General features: G+C 36.2%; 1 protein-coding gene across 1 annotated transcript; it reads right to left on the bottom strand.

Moving 5' to 3' along the window:
• Positions 1-213: 213 nt before the first annotated feature.
• EDA35 (temperature sensing protein-like protein) lies at positions 214-2,309 on the bottom strand. The gene is made up of 2 exons (XM_087685162.1): positions 1,818-2,309; positions 214-1,742 (listed from the first exon to the last, which is right to left on the bottom strand). Exons 1-2 carry the CDS (start codon positions 2,245-2,247, stop codon positions 805-807), a joined length of 1,368 nt encoding a protein of 455 aa, XP_087541288.1. The 5' UTR covers positions 2,248-2,309; the 3' UTR covers positions 214-804.
• Between the last annotated feature and the right edge of the window lie 15,840 nt (positions 2,310-18,149).

Below are 18,149 nucleotides of genomic sequence, written 5' to 3'. Positions count from 1 at the left end.
CCCCACACAAAAGAAAACATTAGTGCAATATTCTGAAACAATAGTTCCACATAGCCCATCTCGTTGTTTCTAAAGATTCCCACTAAACTATGGTCATGTCCAAGACTCCATTACACCACCAATTCATATATCTAGTGGGCAGAAGTGGGCACGACTAGAGAGATGGAGCAATGTTGCCTACCTACTTTGCAATGACTTGCTGTGGAACCAATGGCTATAAGGAGCAAGTAAAATTGTGAGACAGAAGCCAATAAGGGCTGAGCACAGCCTGCAAGAAAACAAGAACACATGGAGACTGAAGACTGAAGACTATTAGAGCAAGAACAAGGTAAGTGGAAAGAATAGGATTACTGGCATGGAATGGCCGTGGACAGCCAGCTTTATGTCTTGCTCCGTGCCTACCTGCATATGGACAATTATATGTTGCTGATCACAACCTCACTCATCAGTACGCTACAAGATTACAATGGTTTTGCAGTTGCCTTCTGCCTAACTTGAAATGAAAGCCAATATCACATGGTTGAACCTAGTCTGCCAGAACATCCTCTGCAGTTGTGGTCAGTGTAGTTAGAAGCAGTCAATCAAAATTTACCCCGAACGTATTGCAATGACGGCAGCTCCAGCCGCAGTGACATCAGAAATAACAGACAGACAACTGCAAGATGAGTGAAAAGACATTGGCTGCAAACTCTGGAGTTCTGTGCAAATAGAAACTCTCAGGTGCAAGTCTAATGCAATAACCAGCCGGTACAAGTTAACACTGATCACAAAAAGTCTGTAAGCATACATCTTGGATGCATCTTACTACCCCCCGGCATCCATGTCCCTAATCTGCTGTTTGGATTCCTCAGTTGCTTTTCTCAGAAACTCATCCCATGGACTACCAGGACCTGTGTTGATGTAGTCATACGGTACCCCTCCACCCATCCTCAGATTAGGTTGCACATGTTGCTCACTCTTTACTATTCGAAATTCAGATTTGAGATTGCATTCCCTTAGTTTAACATTTAATGAAGCTTTGCCCATCACATGACATCCATTGGACATTTCTGTTCCTCGCACAGTAGATGGTCCTTCATCTGAATGCCGATTTTGAGAGGAGTTTAAGTTAATAGGCACTTCAGGATCTTCGCATTGAAGCTTGCTCACAGTCTTTGAATCTATCTCTTGTGATTCCAAGACTAACTTCTTTTGTAGACCCTCATTCAGTTGAGCCTCGCACTCTGTACTCCGTACCTCCATATTTGAATGACTGGAATCTGTAATGTTTTCTTGGTTTTCTAGTGTTTCCTCTGTTTCATACAAGCTGTTATCCCCTGAGAACCATTCAGATACTTCAGATATTCCATCTCTGTCATCTTTGCCTGCAAGTGCTGCGGAAAATTTCTCATAACATGCATCCAGTTCATCCCATGAGAAAAGAAGAGGAAGAGTGAAAGCTCCCCATGGATTGAAATCCACTAATTTCACATGCCGGCAACCCTGCCTGACATAGCAATCAAATGTGTAATCTTCCAGTTCAAAGGCCTCACACAGGTTCTCTATGAAGAACTTGAAGATGACCTCTTCCAACATGTCCATAGACTCCATGACCGCGGGGTAGAAAGATGTCACCTCCCTTTGAGAGACACCAACTAGCAATCCCCTCTTGACGAAGCCGCGGAACTCCATCTCTGGCCGGAGGTGGTGCCACTTGCGCAGGGCAAGAACAAACGTATCCGGCCGGGTTCTAGACTGTCTATCTTCGCAGGAATCGAAGGCATGCATGAGATCATGGACAAGAGTATCAGAAGCTTTCAAGAGGAGGACGATCTCACCGAAATTCATGCATTTGAGGGAGCCGCTAGGGCTGATCCAGGCGCTGTCCTTGGGGGAGCTCCAGTTGAGCTTGGGGAAGACAGCGCCGCCGAGGGTGCGGATGGAGGCGAGGACGTCGGCTTCGAGCTGCGGGAAGGAAGGGCGGTTAGGGGGTCGATCAGCATCTCTGTCGTCGCCTTCTGCTGCTGCCGCTTCGTAACGTTCATCTTCGTCCTCCTCGGGCCATCGCTGGTAGTCGATGTCGAGAGGAGAGGGTTTGGGCCGCTTGGGGAGGGCATCTGTTGTGCAGCGAGGGAGGAACAGGCCATCTTCGAGAAGGTACGAGACGAAGGGCTCCGGGAGGGGATGGAGGAGGGTCTTGAAGGATATGGCGCTGAAGCGAGGGTACCAGTGCTGGATTTGACAGAGGTCCAGCTCTCGGACCTTCATGGCTGCTCTACCAACAGACTCCGGAGACTGTTTTCACTTTGTATGGAAAGAATTAATACTCTCTCACTCCAAGAGAAAGGTACAACTAAGTCGATGTGTGCCTCCTAAAACTAATGTCCCGCGGGCTTTCACACCTTATGGAACAAGTTAAACACTTTGCACGTGGCAACTTGTCATTGGCTTGCAGGAAATTGTTATCTTTTATTGGTGGAATCAGCAGTCCAAATCCCTCAAACCTTAATTTTTGTTAATGCACAACCCTCGACACTACAACCGATCAGTCAAAAATTTTGCATGCAAACACTTTGTCCTTTTTCCCCTGTGAATGACGCGTCTCCTTACCGCCCTTGTAGCTCGAGGTAGTCTGGATGTGTCTGAAATTAGCCTTAAGTGGATGCGTTATGTAGTTTACACTCTTACAGAAAGATTTAGCAAGGCTTCACATGGACGATGGAACCTTTCCAAAACTCATAGATGCCATAAAACACAATAATTCTCACAAAAAGGCAAAAGTTGCCAAATTATTTTGTCATTTTGGTTTATTGCAACCTATAACCCACACATCTAGACATGAGTAAGCTATAATTAAGCTCCATTTGACCTTTGACAACCCTTAACCTACATGCATGGAGAAGAGAAGGCCCTATGTGTTATGTTTGTTTCAAAAAGAGACCATGAGAAGCCCCTCTTAGTACTCTCCAGTGTTCACAAAAAATGTTAGCAAAGATGAGTCCCTTGCACATCGATCTAGCACGTTCTACATAAGCTTAGGATGAGACCCACCATTGCTTCCCTCTCAACTGGTATCAAAAAGGTGTTTGGTATTCGTGGGAGCTTGTGCTTGGAGCTAGAAGTACAAGGAGTGAAGGTTTGTCTCACGAGAAAGGTCGAGGATTTGAGCTTCTTCTTTGGCATTGATGCTTGTGGCTCACACATTGATAGAGGTATTATTCTCATTCTAAGGATCTAGATCTAAGTCAACCAAGTGCTTGAGCAATTGAGGCTTGATTTGGGGCTACAATAGCCCACTTTGGTAATGATTTGGTAACCATTTGTAACTATCTTTGATGCAAAACAGCTTGGCTTTGGATACTTTGGAAAATATCTTGATACATGGTTTTAATGTATCAAGCACATGGGCTACTTAAGCACAAGGGAAACTTGTTTTTCAGAAGCAAGGGGTTTAAGCAAGGAGTCTACTCGGATCAACAGGAGGCTTGCTTAAGCTCAAGCTCTACTGTGAAAAGCAGAAAGTGTGCTTATGTTTGTAACAGAGAAACATAAAGAGAGACACTTGGTTATTTGTGAAAATCATGTCGTCTATGGACTATACTAATGATTTAGATGCATGAAGAGGTTGTTTATGTTATAAATCACCTATGTTGATGCAATTTTGTCAATCAAGCTGCTCATCCCATTTTTCCACACTTTTTCATTATCTAGAAGCTAGATGGCATCCATTCTATCATAAAAACCTTTCTGTAAGATTTAAACATGAAAATTTATGTGCCTTTGAGAGTGCTAAAATATCATTTTTACATTAGATTTATGTTGGTTTGATATTTGGATAGCCGTTGCTCACCTTTGTGTGACACTTCGCTTCTAGTCCATTGGTCTATATTTTAAGCTTGCAATTGGGTATAACTTGTTGTTTTTTATGTACATACATACTTTTGTCATTACGGCTTCTTCATCAAGTTCAAAGAATGCATTGTTCAATATTAAAAAGCTTAATGGTATGAACTTTTCATATTTGAAAGAGCAAATATACAATGTATTGGTCTAGAAGGAGTAGGTGAAGCTGATTGAATGTAGTGGGATTAAGTCTAAGGACATGGATGTTGATGTATGGGAGGAATTGGATAAGCTATCACGCTCTACTATTATGTAGACACTCTCAAAGTTTGTGTATTTTAATGTGAAAGACACAACAAGTACATATGATGTATGTAAAAAGCTTGGTGACCTCTATGAAAAAAAAGTATTGCATTATAGGTTTATTGAGTGAAAAAACTCATTGATCTTCGCATGGAGGAGAAGATTTTGATGTCTAATCACCTCAATGAGTTCAACAATATTTTCAGCCAACTAATATCTCAAACAATTGTCTTTCATGATTCAGTGAAGGCCATGTTCTTGTTATTTACATTGCCTAAGAGTTGAGATACTTTCAAGACTACCATTACTAGCTTCAAATTTATTGGACGTAATTTTACAAGTGCTAATATTAAGAGCACATTAATTATTGAGGAGGTGAACAAAGAGAACAATGAGGGTCAAAGAGCTCCATTGCACTTATAATAAGAAAAATGTCAAATGCCAATGAGAACTCTTGTGAGAGAGGTAACTCAATAAGCAAGTCACATAGCAAAAAGAATGTAGAATGCTACTTCTATAACAAGAAAGGACACATAAAAAAGGATTGCTTCAAATGGAAGAATAAGAAAAAAGGCAAAAAGGCAAATGAGGATGATGGCAAAGAGAAAATCAAGACAAAGATTCAAGAGATTAATGCATGTGGCATCAGAATTAGCTAATGGATTCTAGAGCATCATTTCATGTTACTCCACATAGGGAGTGATTCTCTACTTATGATATCGAAAAAAGAGGATGCGTCTGCATCTTGGAAATAAGTATGCATGCAATATTGTTGGCATTGGGGATATACAATTGTCATTGCCAAATGGTTTTTGTCTTTTGGAATGTACCCCATGTTCTAGAATTAACAAAAATTTTGATCAATATAAGGCACCTTGATGATTGAGTTGATATAGTGATTTTTTGTGATCATGTGTAGAAGATTTGGAATGAATCTCTTGTCGTGGCCACTCCATATTTAAAACTTAGCCAAGAGGATAGCCCCAAGTCAGATGGGTAGAAGGCTAAAATGGCCAAGATTCCATATGCATACACAGTTGGTAGCTTAATATACACCATGGTTGCTATATGTCTAAACATTCCCTATGTAGTGGGAATGGTTAGCAGGTATATGGCACACGCTAGAAATAAACATTAGGAGGTAGTAAAGAGTATCATGAGATACTTGAATGCCCTTAGATCTATATGCATATGCTTTAGAAAGGATACATATGTTCTTAGATATGTAGATGCTCACTTACATAGGTGGTCCAATCTCTTGGATCTCTCAACAATCATGTACAACTTTATCTATCACTAAGCCAAAGTATGTTGCAGCCACAAAGGCTTGCAAGGAAGCTATATGCCTTACTTGTCTAGTGGGAGATTTGGCCATTGTAGGAGAGGTACCTACGTTGCACTATGATAGTCAAAGTGCCATTTAGTTGGTATTGAACCCTGATTTTCATGCAAAGACCAAAGCACATTGAGGTGAACTATCACTTCATTAGGGATATGAATGAGGACAAGTGCATGAGATCCATACTGATGATAACCCTGCAAATCTTCCCACGAAGAGTTTACCTTTTGAGCACTTTGTACACTGCAAATTGTTGATGGGCATTCGATAATATATTCACTTTCTTTTTATACTCCCATAAAGGTGCATTAGTCTGTAAGTGGGAGGTTGTTAGGGTAAAGGCCAATGGACAATAGCCGAGCGGGCACCCCTTGTATATGCATATACTATATAATTATATATGAGTGAGGATAACAAAGAATAAGGATACCATTCATTTTTGTACTCACATAACTCTCTTTTGTTTTTCTCTCTCAACCCTCTTGCACTCCATAGCTTCTATCTCATATCCTACCATTGCTTCCCTCTCACCTTTGACAGGCTTCAAGTGCACTCATGCATATTGGAGATTCTTGCCCTTTTGACTAGTAGTCATAGCAATTGTCTATAGTTACATGCCATGGAGATTAGGTTTACTAAGGGCCTTGTCTTGACCTTGTAGAGAGATTCAAGGACACCAATTGTTAATGCCTTGACCTTGCAAACAAAGTATGCATTTGGAAAATAGTGATACTCTATACTGCCTACCAATGCTTCTTGCTAGGGTTTTCCATATACTTGCTAATCATTCCCACTACATAGGAAATATCTGAATGTATAGTGACCATGGCATATATCAAGCTACCAACTACAAATGCATAAGGAATCTTAGTTATTTTAGGCTTTTTCTCATCTAACTTGGGGATATCCTCTTGGCTAACTTTCAAATATGGAGGCAATGGAACACTAATTGCATTCTTCTCTTAGCTCTTTTGTTTCTTCACAAAGCAACTTCTACAGCTATATCATCTTTAGAAACCAACTATAGGCCCTATAAACCTATTTCTTCTTCACTTTGTATCATAGCCTTAGTTGACTCACCCACAAAATATATTTTTCTCTTTATAATGTCCATAATTTCTTCATGGAACTCTATTCTTTCTATTCCAAGGATTTCACCCAATGTAAACTCAACTTTGCTATTTAGAATCATTTCTTTCAAAATCTTTTTAATATCTATACCTCTCTCTACATCAAGAAGTAGCTTTCTCCTGGTTGCTTTCCCTTTGGCTTTTCCTATTTCTTTTCCTCATATTGAAATGCTCCCCAAATATATTCCTTTTGAGACAAATAGTGTGACATAGGCACCTCTCTTGCAATATCCAAGTCTCTCACTAGATGACTAAGCCATATAGCTTCCTTGTAGGTGTCACTAGCTTTGTAACATACTCAATCTCAATGGTAGATAAATTCATACAGGAACTTGACTCCTTTTGAGACAAATAATGTAATGTAGGCACATCTCCTATAATACCCAAGTCTTCCATTAGACGAGTAAGCCATATATCTTCATTGCGTGTCTTAGTGGTTGTAACACACTAAACCTCAATGCTAGATAAAGTTGTAGATGGCTGTAATTAAGAGACCCAAGAGACTACACCACCTATGAAAGAAAAAATGAAACCTATAGTAGACCTCCTAGAGTCTACTTTAGTGCCATTTGAGTATCGCATGATGCTCTTTCTTACCTCCCAATGCTTCTTACCAAGGTTTGCCATATACTCGTTAAGCACCCTTACTACAAAAGCAATATCTGCATGTATAGCAACCATGGAATATATCAAGCTAACAACTACAAATGCATAATGAATAGTCGCCATTTGAGCTCTCACTTCTACGATTGTGGCTAAGTTTCAAATATGGAGGCAATGGAACATTGTTTTCCTTCCCTCTCTCCGTATTTGAATGCTCCAATACCTTCTCAATAAATTTCTTTTCAGGAAAATAAAGTATCTTTTTGTCTCTATCCCATGTGATGTGCATGCCAAGAATGGAATTAGCATTTCCCAAGTCATTCACGTTAAAGGTTTCATGTAACCTTTTGTTTAGTGCACCCACATACATGACTAACTTTCCAACAAATCAACATGTCATCTACATAGATAATCAAAATCAGAAGGCTCCCATCCATAGCCTTCCTAGTATATAGACATTAATTAATCACTCTTCTAGGCTATCATTGAGACTACAAAGCATCAAACTTAGGATGTCATTCCGTGGGAGTACATATCAAACCACATAAGCTCTTATGTAGCTTGGACACCAAATGTCCTATAACAAACCCTCCAACCTATTGCATATAATAATCCTCAAGTGAATCTCCATGCAAGAAAGATATACTTACATCCATCGAACAAGTTCCATGTCTTTCTTGGCAACAACAACCAATGCAATTAGCTTACAAATGGTGGTCATCTTGACTAGTTGGTGAGAATATCTCATCAAACTCAATTCCCTTATTTGACTTAAATTCCTTAGCCACCAATCTTGCCTTGTAATTAGGCCATACATTAGATGGATATACTTTCAACTTATAGGCCCACTTACATGGCAATGATACCATGTCTTATGTAACAATTTAGTTTGTGTACCAAAAGACAATGCTCAAAATATTCAAAGATTTAAAAACCCCAAACACAAAAGATAATTCAAACAAATTTCATTCTAGTAACTAGCATATGACCTAAACAACAATGCCATATGAAACCTCTACTTGTTTGTTGAAAATGAAAACATGGTATTTAATCCTAGAAACATGCAAATGATACAAATACCACATTTATTCCTTTGACATCAACAAGAGACCCTTTTCGAATTTTTCACATATAATATCCAAAGATCACCTTACAACCATAATCATCAAGCTATCAAATATTGTAATCAAACTCTTAGTCAAGTCTAGAATATGTCATACATTCCACAAGACAAAAGAAGGTCCATTTGTCAGTGACAAATGTACACCTTCAACATCCACAATGCTACATGCATAGTTATTACCGAGACTATCATCTTGCAGTCTAATAAGAAATGAAGCGCTCTTTATGCCAAGTGACATGGAATGGTGCTCCTAAGTCCAAAAGCAAATTCTCTAACATGCCATTATCCACAGCAACCAAGAATGCATCACTAAAAGAGGAAACATACAAGACATCTCCATCATTATTTCTGTAGACACTAATATCTTCTATCTTTACAATCTTATCTTCCTTTTTGCTATCATCCTCAATATGCTTTTTTCCCTTTTAATTCTTGTTTCACTTGTAGCAATATTTCTTTACATACCTCTTCTTATTACAAAAGAAGTATTCCACATCCTTCTGGCTATGAGACTTGCTTCTTGGCTTGCCTCTCTCACGAGAATTTACCCTAGTTTTTGACCTTCCTCCCACAATAAGTGCATTGGACTTCTTTGACCTTGCATTATTCTTTCTATTCATCTCCTTGGTGAGAAATTTATTCTCAACGTTAGTACTCGTAAGACCACCTATAGGTGTGCAATTACTAATGCCATGTCTTAAAAGTGTCCCATCTCTTGGGCAAGGTAACCAACAAGAACATAACCTTAACCAAATCATGAAAAGTGATCTTTTATTATGTCAACTAGTTGAAAGTAGTATTAAACTCATTGAGATGGTTGGGCATAGAAGTCCTCTCCTCATTGATATGATTGGACATAGAAGTCCCCTATTTGCAATGATCAAGGAGTTTCTTCAACTAATATACCAATGAAGTAGCATTCTCTTTCTTATATAAATCACGTAGCTTTTTCTATACACCAAATGCACTACCCATAGTGTCTTTTACATAAAAATAAATGAGCTTTGAGAGTGTCAACATGATAATGAAATGTGCCAACTTATCCATTTCTTCCCATATATCTACATCCATGTCTTCAAGTTTAATGTCATTGCATTTGATGAGCTTTGCTTGCTTCTTTAAACCAATTTGTTATAGATTTTCTCCTTATATGAGAAAATTTGGTGCCAATAGATGTGGAAGCCATAATGACCAAAATACGTCTTGCACACCAAAATACCACGATATGCCCCATTGCAAGCTCAAAAGAGATTGATTGACTATAATTCGAGTGCCCTATAAAGCTAAATGATTGCTAAAGAAACATTGAACTTGCCCAAAACATATGCAAATTTAATGTTCCGTCACTCCAAATGGCATATGCATTTCCAACAATTTTCCTCAATTTTTTTGGCTCTTTTCTAAGCATCAAATAGCCACCCAAGACTAAGTTCATGTAAACTATCTTTATATTTCCAACATGTGTAGCCTAATTGCTATAATATGAGATGTGACTACAAAAACATATCTCCAAGATGAGGATTTTGTTGATGTCGATGTCAATATGCAAGTCAAGAGAAGAAACTTGTAGCAAGCAAGCCCCCTGCTTATTACAAATGACAAGTTGCCCCCTACGTGAGCAAGCCTTGTGCTTGCACACATCAAAAGCATGCACCAAAACCTCTTTCAAAGCATCCAAAACCAAGCTATTTTGCTTCAATTCCAACCACTGATGGCTACCCACATGCAACCAAGTTAAGCTATGGAAGCCCTTGAATTGAGCCTCAATGGTTCCTCAAGCTGGAACACTTGTTTTAACTTAGTACCTCTTTCAAGATGTGGATAACAAGCATGCCACTCCAAGCACAAGCTCTCATGAACACAACTCAGATACTAGTTGAGAGAAGCAATGGTGGGATGCAAAGTTGAAGCTATGGCATGCAAGAGGATTGAGAGAGAGAAGCACATAAGAGGGTTTTATGCGTGCAATGAATGTACCATGATTCTTTGTTATCTTCACTCATATATGACTATACACCATGTACTTATACAAAGAGTGCCCACCAAACTATTGGCCATTGGCCTTTTACCCCAACAAAAGTAGGTCATGAAATGTATTCCCGTTTAGATGCGTTTAGGGCTTACAATTGGATATGATGAATGCAAAGAAATATGAAAAGAAAATCTTTGTAAGGAGTATTTATTTACATAGTTACATGAATCAATTTAAATAGTTGGTTTGCAATACATTGAATGACTTTCATAGATAAGCTAAATGTATTTTGCAAAGCTAAGAAATATCTACATTATTTCACTTGTATTTGATGAAATGCCAAGAGGTACAATTAATCTTGACCCCATTAAATGCAATGCACAATGGGATGTTGTTGTATCACATTTCTTCTTAATTCAAAATTTTCATGAATCAATAATGATTATGATGATCTAGAAAGCATAAACCTCAATAAATTCTAAAGATCTTGGTGATTCTTAGGCCACATAAGTAATGCAATTAGTTCTTGCAACTTCTAGCTAATTTGGTAGTTGAGAAAGCATCAACTTTAATGGAGTCACAAGCCTTGGTGATTCTTAGGCCATTGGTCGTGGTGATCCAAAAGCCCTCAACCTCAACAAATTCTAAAGATATTGGTTATTCTTATGCCATGTAAATTGATGTCATTGGTTCTTGCTACTTCTCACTAATTTGGTATCTCCATTGTAACATCAAAAGAATGTTGGATTCCAATGTTTTGGGGATTTTGATTTGGCACTTCACATCCTTGATTTTAATTTCAACATGTTCTAACTTCATTTTCATAGATGCATCTAATCTAGTAGTTGGTAATGTTCTTACACAAGATTATGACACTAGATTGTTTCAACCCATTTATTGTTATGATGAAAACTCCTCAACAATGGCCTGGAAAGTGCTCAACATGAAATATTTTGTTATCAATTATATACAAGATGTTCTTTTGACATGTGGATTGTTCCACTCCATTCTACTTTTGTTGGATCATTCAACTTTATTGTACACTGGTGACTACAATTGCTACATCAAGGAGGTAGAAACCATGGCTTTGCAAGATAATAGGACATCTTTTGTGGCCAATTTTGTGTATCATCCTTAACAAAGTGGATGGTGAGCATTAATTCATTGAAGAGAAGCCGCTATTTAGATCATTACATGATCTAAACAACTAATAAGGAATCTAGGTTCCCTTTCCCTTTATTGTAGTAGTCGAAAGTGATGATACATATGGGAATTGTGGTATCCAACTTGTAGGTAACATAGTCCTCAATGCCAAATAGGTTTCCATCTCATGAATTTTTTCTAGTGGGATCAAATGGAAGATTGTGTGAAGTGCAAAGACAAAGATTTTGGCATGGAACATTATCTAAAGCTACTCATTAGAACCCTATCACCAATGGGTCTTGCTTGTATCCCTATCATGGAGTGGGCTTGTCAATGTGCTTGTTACCACACACAAAATTTGTTGCAAATGAACTTGAATCTATCTATCCAATAAAGTATCAAGCCAACATGCCAATCAACTTGATTTTCCTCTGATATGGAACCATTATTAGTAATCATCTCATGACTATGTAAGGAGGGTGGCCTCTTAAAAAGAAGTCCATTCCATGGCACCTTATCATAAGGGAAATATGGAATGCATGCATTGGCTCTTTCACAATGTACTATCTTGCAAAGATTTCCACAACTTTTTATCTCGTCTAGATGTTCGTTGTTGTATACTTACAAACTCTTCTCTCCTTATCTTTGAGCTCATGTATTTCTCTTGCCTCTGTGTACTCAAGCCTGTCATGGTCACGGCAATGTAGAGATCATGTTCAAGGGTTGCACATTAATGACACATATAGAGATCACTTGTGTGTTGGCCTCAAATACTTTATTGAATTAGCATGGCCAAAGATTGTATCCCCAAGCTAAAGATATATCCAAATTGTCATGAATCGTGTGGTGGAAGGGACTTGCTTGAGTTGTTGTGTCAAACACACACCATACACACAAGAGGAAGCTCACTCATCAAGAACACAAGAAGAGAGACAGAAGCTATAACATTTTCTTGCCAGTTTTTTCTTCTTCTTTCTCACACAATACAATGTACAACGTACACAAAGTATAGATAAGATACAATATAAAGAAAAGTGGCCTACTAAGTCAAACAATACATAACTGACTATACTGATCAATTAACGCTATAATTATGTCAATTGTTAATAGATGCAACAAACTAAATATAATAAGTGATAAATCAATGGCCATGTGAGAATCATAATGACTACCGACATGAGAAGTGTCGATATGTGAATCCATCTAACCAGGCAGTCCATCATCAATGTCCACACACGTTGAGCTTGCCATCTCAACACCCCCCTCAAGCTCAATTGTATCTTTGTAACTCCAAGTAAGCTTCGAAATGTTTGAAGCTTCTCTACATCCAATGTCTTTATGAAAATGTCAACTATCTAAACCATCTCTCTGCACATCCTAATCACCCAATAACTTTTGCAACTATACCACCTCATGCTATCATAGTAGCACATGTATACTCACCTTTTGTACTCAATAAAACAAATGTAGGCTGCTCTTTGTTGCTCCATGTAATTGTTGCACTATACAGAGACATGAATCCACCAGTAGATCTTCTGTCAAACGTGCTACCATCCCAATCTGCATTTATATATCCAAACACCTATATATCCTGACATGCCTCATAAAAAAGTCCATAATGCAAAGTGAACTTCATATACCTAGATATATGTCTTAATTGCATCCAAATGAGGCTTTCTAGGTCTTTACATAAACTAATCGACAAGGCCAACAGCATAACTCAAGTCTAGCCTTATGATAGTCATGTAGATCAAACTCCCTACTATCCTCCTGAACATTGTAGGGCCTTCTATCTTATCCCCAACATTAGTACTCAACTTTACATTTTGCTCCAATTGTACTAAAAGAGGCTTACATGCTATCATACCATACTTTGATAACATATCCAAGCCATATTTTCTTTGGGACAACCATATATCATCATCACATCTGATCATCTCAATACCAAGAAAGTACTTGAGCTCATCTAAATCCTTTATCTCAAACTTATTCAAAAAGTCCTTAACTTCAGCAATCCCACTATCATTATCACCTATAATAATCAAATCATCCACATAGATGACTATGATGACTAAGCCTATATCTCCTTTCTCACATAAAGTGAGTGATCAATATCGGAACCATAAAAGCCAATGTTGACAAGATACTCTTTAATCTTGTTAGACCATGATCTATGTACTTGCTTCAGCCCATAGAGCACCTTCTTTGACCTACACACATATGTTGAATGCTCTAAATCCTCATAACATGTTGGTTGCTCCATATACACCTCTTTTTGCAACTCACTATGCAAGAAGATATTCTTGATATCCATTTACTGCAAACTCTAACCTTTGGCTTCCATCAAAGCAATCACACATCTAACAATTATTATTCTAGCCACTAGATTGAATGTCTCTTTATAATCTATGCTAGATATTTAAGCATAGTCTTTTGCACCCAACCTAGCATTATACCTACTAATAGAACCATCTATATTATGCTTGATTTTGTAAACCCTCTTATAGCTAATAGCTTTCTTGCCCTTATATAATGGTTCTAGATCCCAAGTCTTATTGGCATCTAATGCATCCATCTCCTCATCCATTGCTACATCCCAATGAGCATAACCAACAACATCCTCAAAACAAGTGGAATCAATGTTCTCAACTACCTTTACCATATAAGCATAATGGGGAGTTGCATAACGTTCAAAACCATTATTTTAAGAGGATAATTGACTCTACTAGGCCAGCATATCACTGGATCACTTATATACTCTCTATATACCTGGTATTCTGACTAAAGGAATACCAAGTTCATCATCCAAACTCTCTGAACCACTGAAAGCTCTATCAAATTCCAAATTATTAACAAATACATCATTACCATCTGATACTTTCTTCTCTCCTTTGTCTTTACATGTAATACTTGTAGATGCACATGAAGATATGGGGCCACTCCTTAGTCTCCCATAACTGTAGATGTAGTATTATATGATATTTCTAGTCCACTAAGAATTTGTGATTCTTACTTTTCTTTCTGTACATAACTATCATAATCATCATCGTCATCCAATACATCATCTGTAGATGCATACTAACTACTCATCTCATCAAAAATAATATCCTTACTTTAAACTCACCTATGTGACAAGATTATAACAAGGATATTGTTTTTGTACTATAGAGTATCCAATAAAAATACATTTTCCAACCTTTTGATCAAGCTTTTTTCATAGCTCATCTAATACATAAACATATACAATACAACCAAACACTTTTAAGTGTGACACATCGAGCTTCTTACCTATAAATAATTCTTTGAAGATCATCCTATAAACTACAATTATGAAAGTCGTGTTCATAATATAGACAGTAATATGAACAACTTCAAACCAAAAATATTTTGGTATATTTTTTTCAAACATCAATATCCATGCAACTTCTATAATATGCCTATTTTTTCTTTTTGTAATTTCATTTTACTGTGGGATATACCTACAAGTAAAATGTCTCTTTATCCCATCAAACCTCAAGAAGTCACTAAAATTATTAAAGAGAGACTCTTTTTTTTCATCTAGCCTCAAGCACTTAATTTTCAAGCATGTTTCTGTTTCAATAGCAATCCTCAGAGTTTTGAAGTAGTCAAATACATCGCTCTTTTCCTTCTCAAAATACACCCACAAGTTTTTTAAATAATCATTAATAGACTTAACAAAATATATACTACCACCAAGATATATGTTTTATACATACCCCCAAACATCCATATGTACAATATCAAGTATATTTCTCCTCTATCATGCGAAAAAGATTATCTTACATACTTACCAAACTAACATGTTTCACATACTTTATAAAATTTTACAACTCTAAAAGCAAATCACCATGTAAACTATCCTTTAGAGTGTATTAATTTCAACCTTTACACATTTGTATATCCAATACATTTATGCCATATTTCAATGTCTACAACTATTTTTTTACCTTTAACATATATTACAATATTCATAACAAAAATTTTAACATCTAAGATGAACATGCAATCAACTCTACTTTTTTTGTAATCAACATACACTTATCATTAAATTCTACGAAATAATCTTTTATATCAAAGCGAACCTACAACCCTTGCTCTACCACTTGGCCAGTAGATATTAAATTCTTTATGATTAATGACACATGCAATATATCTAAGAGACTTTTTTTACCTTTCATGCAAGAATAAAGAAACCTTTTCAATTTGTAAAATTGAGTGACGTAAATCATCAAATATCTACACATAACTTAAACTTTGTAAATCTTACATCTTTAAACCATTCAATGTAACTAATCATATGATTAGATATACCTAAATCAATATATCATACATCATCATGTCTCCCATTTCTTGTAACTTTTATCATATGCTACAAAGCAAATACTCATTTTTATCTTCATTCTATCCTAAAAACGAGCATAGTTTCCATATTATAATTTTTCAATGGATATCATCATTCTTAGCATAACAATGAGCTATCAATATGACATGTTTTATCACAATAATGACATACTAAAATTACTAGAATCTTTATTCTACCATCTACTTCTTCCTCTAAAGCTTCCCTTACCTCTAAAGTTTCCACGACCTCCTAAAACTTACATTTCACCGAATTGCTAATTTAATACATTTCATCGATTATCACCAACACGTCTCATAATATATTATCTAAAAAAGATATACTATGTTTTTTTTAACTTAAGTAAAATACTTAAACATATTCACCATTTCTTTTAGATAAATCACCCTACATATTGATCTTTTTAGTAATCATAAGAGACCAACTTATTAAAATCTAAAAATAACTTTCATACATATATAAAAATGACATGATTTTTAAACATTCTCATTATTAAGACCACCCAAAGTATATAAAATTAAATCATCATTAAACATTGCATCAATTACTGATAAAATATATACAATATTGATCACCTTCAAAATATACTAATTAACTTTCAAGTATTCAACTCTTACTTCAATTGAATCTTCCATCCCTTTGTATTTACTAAAACTATATTTTTAAAAATTATCCAAGTTACATGTAAAAATTTTATATTTTCAATATATTCTAATATAATATTATCAAATGACTACAAATAGCCAATACATCACATTTTTATCTCTTACATTTTATTATTTTCATATATTTAGTCCATTTACAATCTTAAGATTACTCAACTCTAACTCATTTTCTTTACTTGAAATGAACTCGTAAAAACATTTTTCAATAAAAAAGTTCACCACACGAAACTTCCATGATGAATAAGCTATTCTTGTTCAACTTCTTAATGATAAGATTTTCACTATTCTTTATTATTATCACAAAGTTGATACAAAACCACAAGTCTTTTACAACCTTTCACAACTACATAGCAATACACCAAGCAATCTTGTTTACTAGCTGCTCAATAATATAAGTAATCTATAATATATTTATAGATAACATGTTTTCTTGTTGGTTTCTTCTTTTTTCTCACACAATAGTACACGATGTGTAAATAAGACACAACATAAAGAAAAGTGGCTTACTAAGTCAAACAATGCACAACTAACTATACTAATTAACTAGCGCTATAACTGTGACAATTGTAGATAGATGCAACAAACTAAATATAATATAATAAGTGATAACCAATGACCATGTAAAAATCATAATAATCACCGACATGGTAAATATAAACATACAGATCCATCTAACCAAGTGATCCATTTGTATTCATATCCAACCTTCAAAAGACTAACAAATTACACACTATAATATATATTAAAAGATTAAGCCACTACTACTACTAGGCTAATTGTCTCAATATACAAGAAACTCAAAAAGCAAACAAGAAAGTTAAATTGTACTAAGGTGTCCAATGCAAGTTATAAAGGAGTCTTAAGTATAAATGTGTGTGTATGTGTTCGTTCATTCGTTCTAGCGACAACCGTCTGAGTATATTTACAAGCATCTATTCAAGAGACAGATCTAAACTCAAATAATCAATCAATCTTCAAGCCCAATATATTCATTTCTCTAACAACAAATGCATTTACCCTAAAGATGCATCCAAAGATATGAATGATGATGTGGATCCAATAAGCCCATTGATTTTCGAAACATTCAAGGATTTTTTTTAGATATTCCCTTACATTAAAAAGGGTAAACATAAGATTTTATGAAATATTCAAACTTCTCACAAGGCAATGCCTTCGTGAAAAGATATGCCCTATGTTGTCATATATTGGCCCCTACTAAGAATTTCTCCCTAAAATATTGATACTGAAGCTCCATGATGCTAACATGAAACAATGGGTTTCTCACAACTCCGCATATGCTCAACTACTAAAGAAGATGATAGTGTACTATGTTGTCACTTACATTAAAAAGGGTAAACATAAGATTTTATGAAATATTCAAACTTCTCACAAGGCAATGCCTTCGTGAAAAGATATGCCCTATGTTGTCATATATTGAACCCTACTAAGAATTTCTCCCTAAAATATTGATAATGAAGCTCCATGATGCTAACATGAAACAATGGGTTCCTCACAACTCCGCATATGCTCTAACTACTAAAGAAGAAGATAGTGTACTATTGTTCAACATGTATGTCAACCATAAGGCATCCAAGCCAAACACCCTCAAGAATAGACAACTACACGTTGCCACAATTGATTGCTTTTTCCTAAGCCTTCTAAGCCATC

Source organism: Lygodium microphyllum, chromosome 9 (genome assembly GCF_053477565.2).
Source record: "Lygodium microphyllum isolate KBCC chromosome 9, Lygodium_microphyllum_v1.1.10, whole genome shotgun sequence".
NCBI classification, from domain to species: Eukaryota; Viridiplantae; Streptophyta; class Polypodiopsida; order Schizaeales; family Lygodiaceae; genus Lygodium; species Lygodium microphyllum.
The sequence above is the reverse complement of the archived record's forward strand: the minus strand, read 5'-3'. Positions and strand labels throughout refer to the sequence as shown.

Coding starts and splice junctions, on each gene's coding strand:
- EDA35 (XM_087685162.1), bottom strand. CDS start 2,247: ATGAAGGTCCGAGAGCTGGACCTCTGTCAAATCCAGCACTGGTACCCT. Junction 1,743..1,817: donor CCTCAAATGCATGAATTTCG/GTGAGATCGTCC, acceptor ATTCCTGCGAAG/ATAGACAGTCTAGAACCCGG.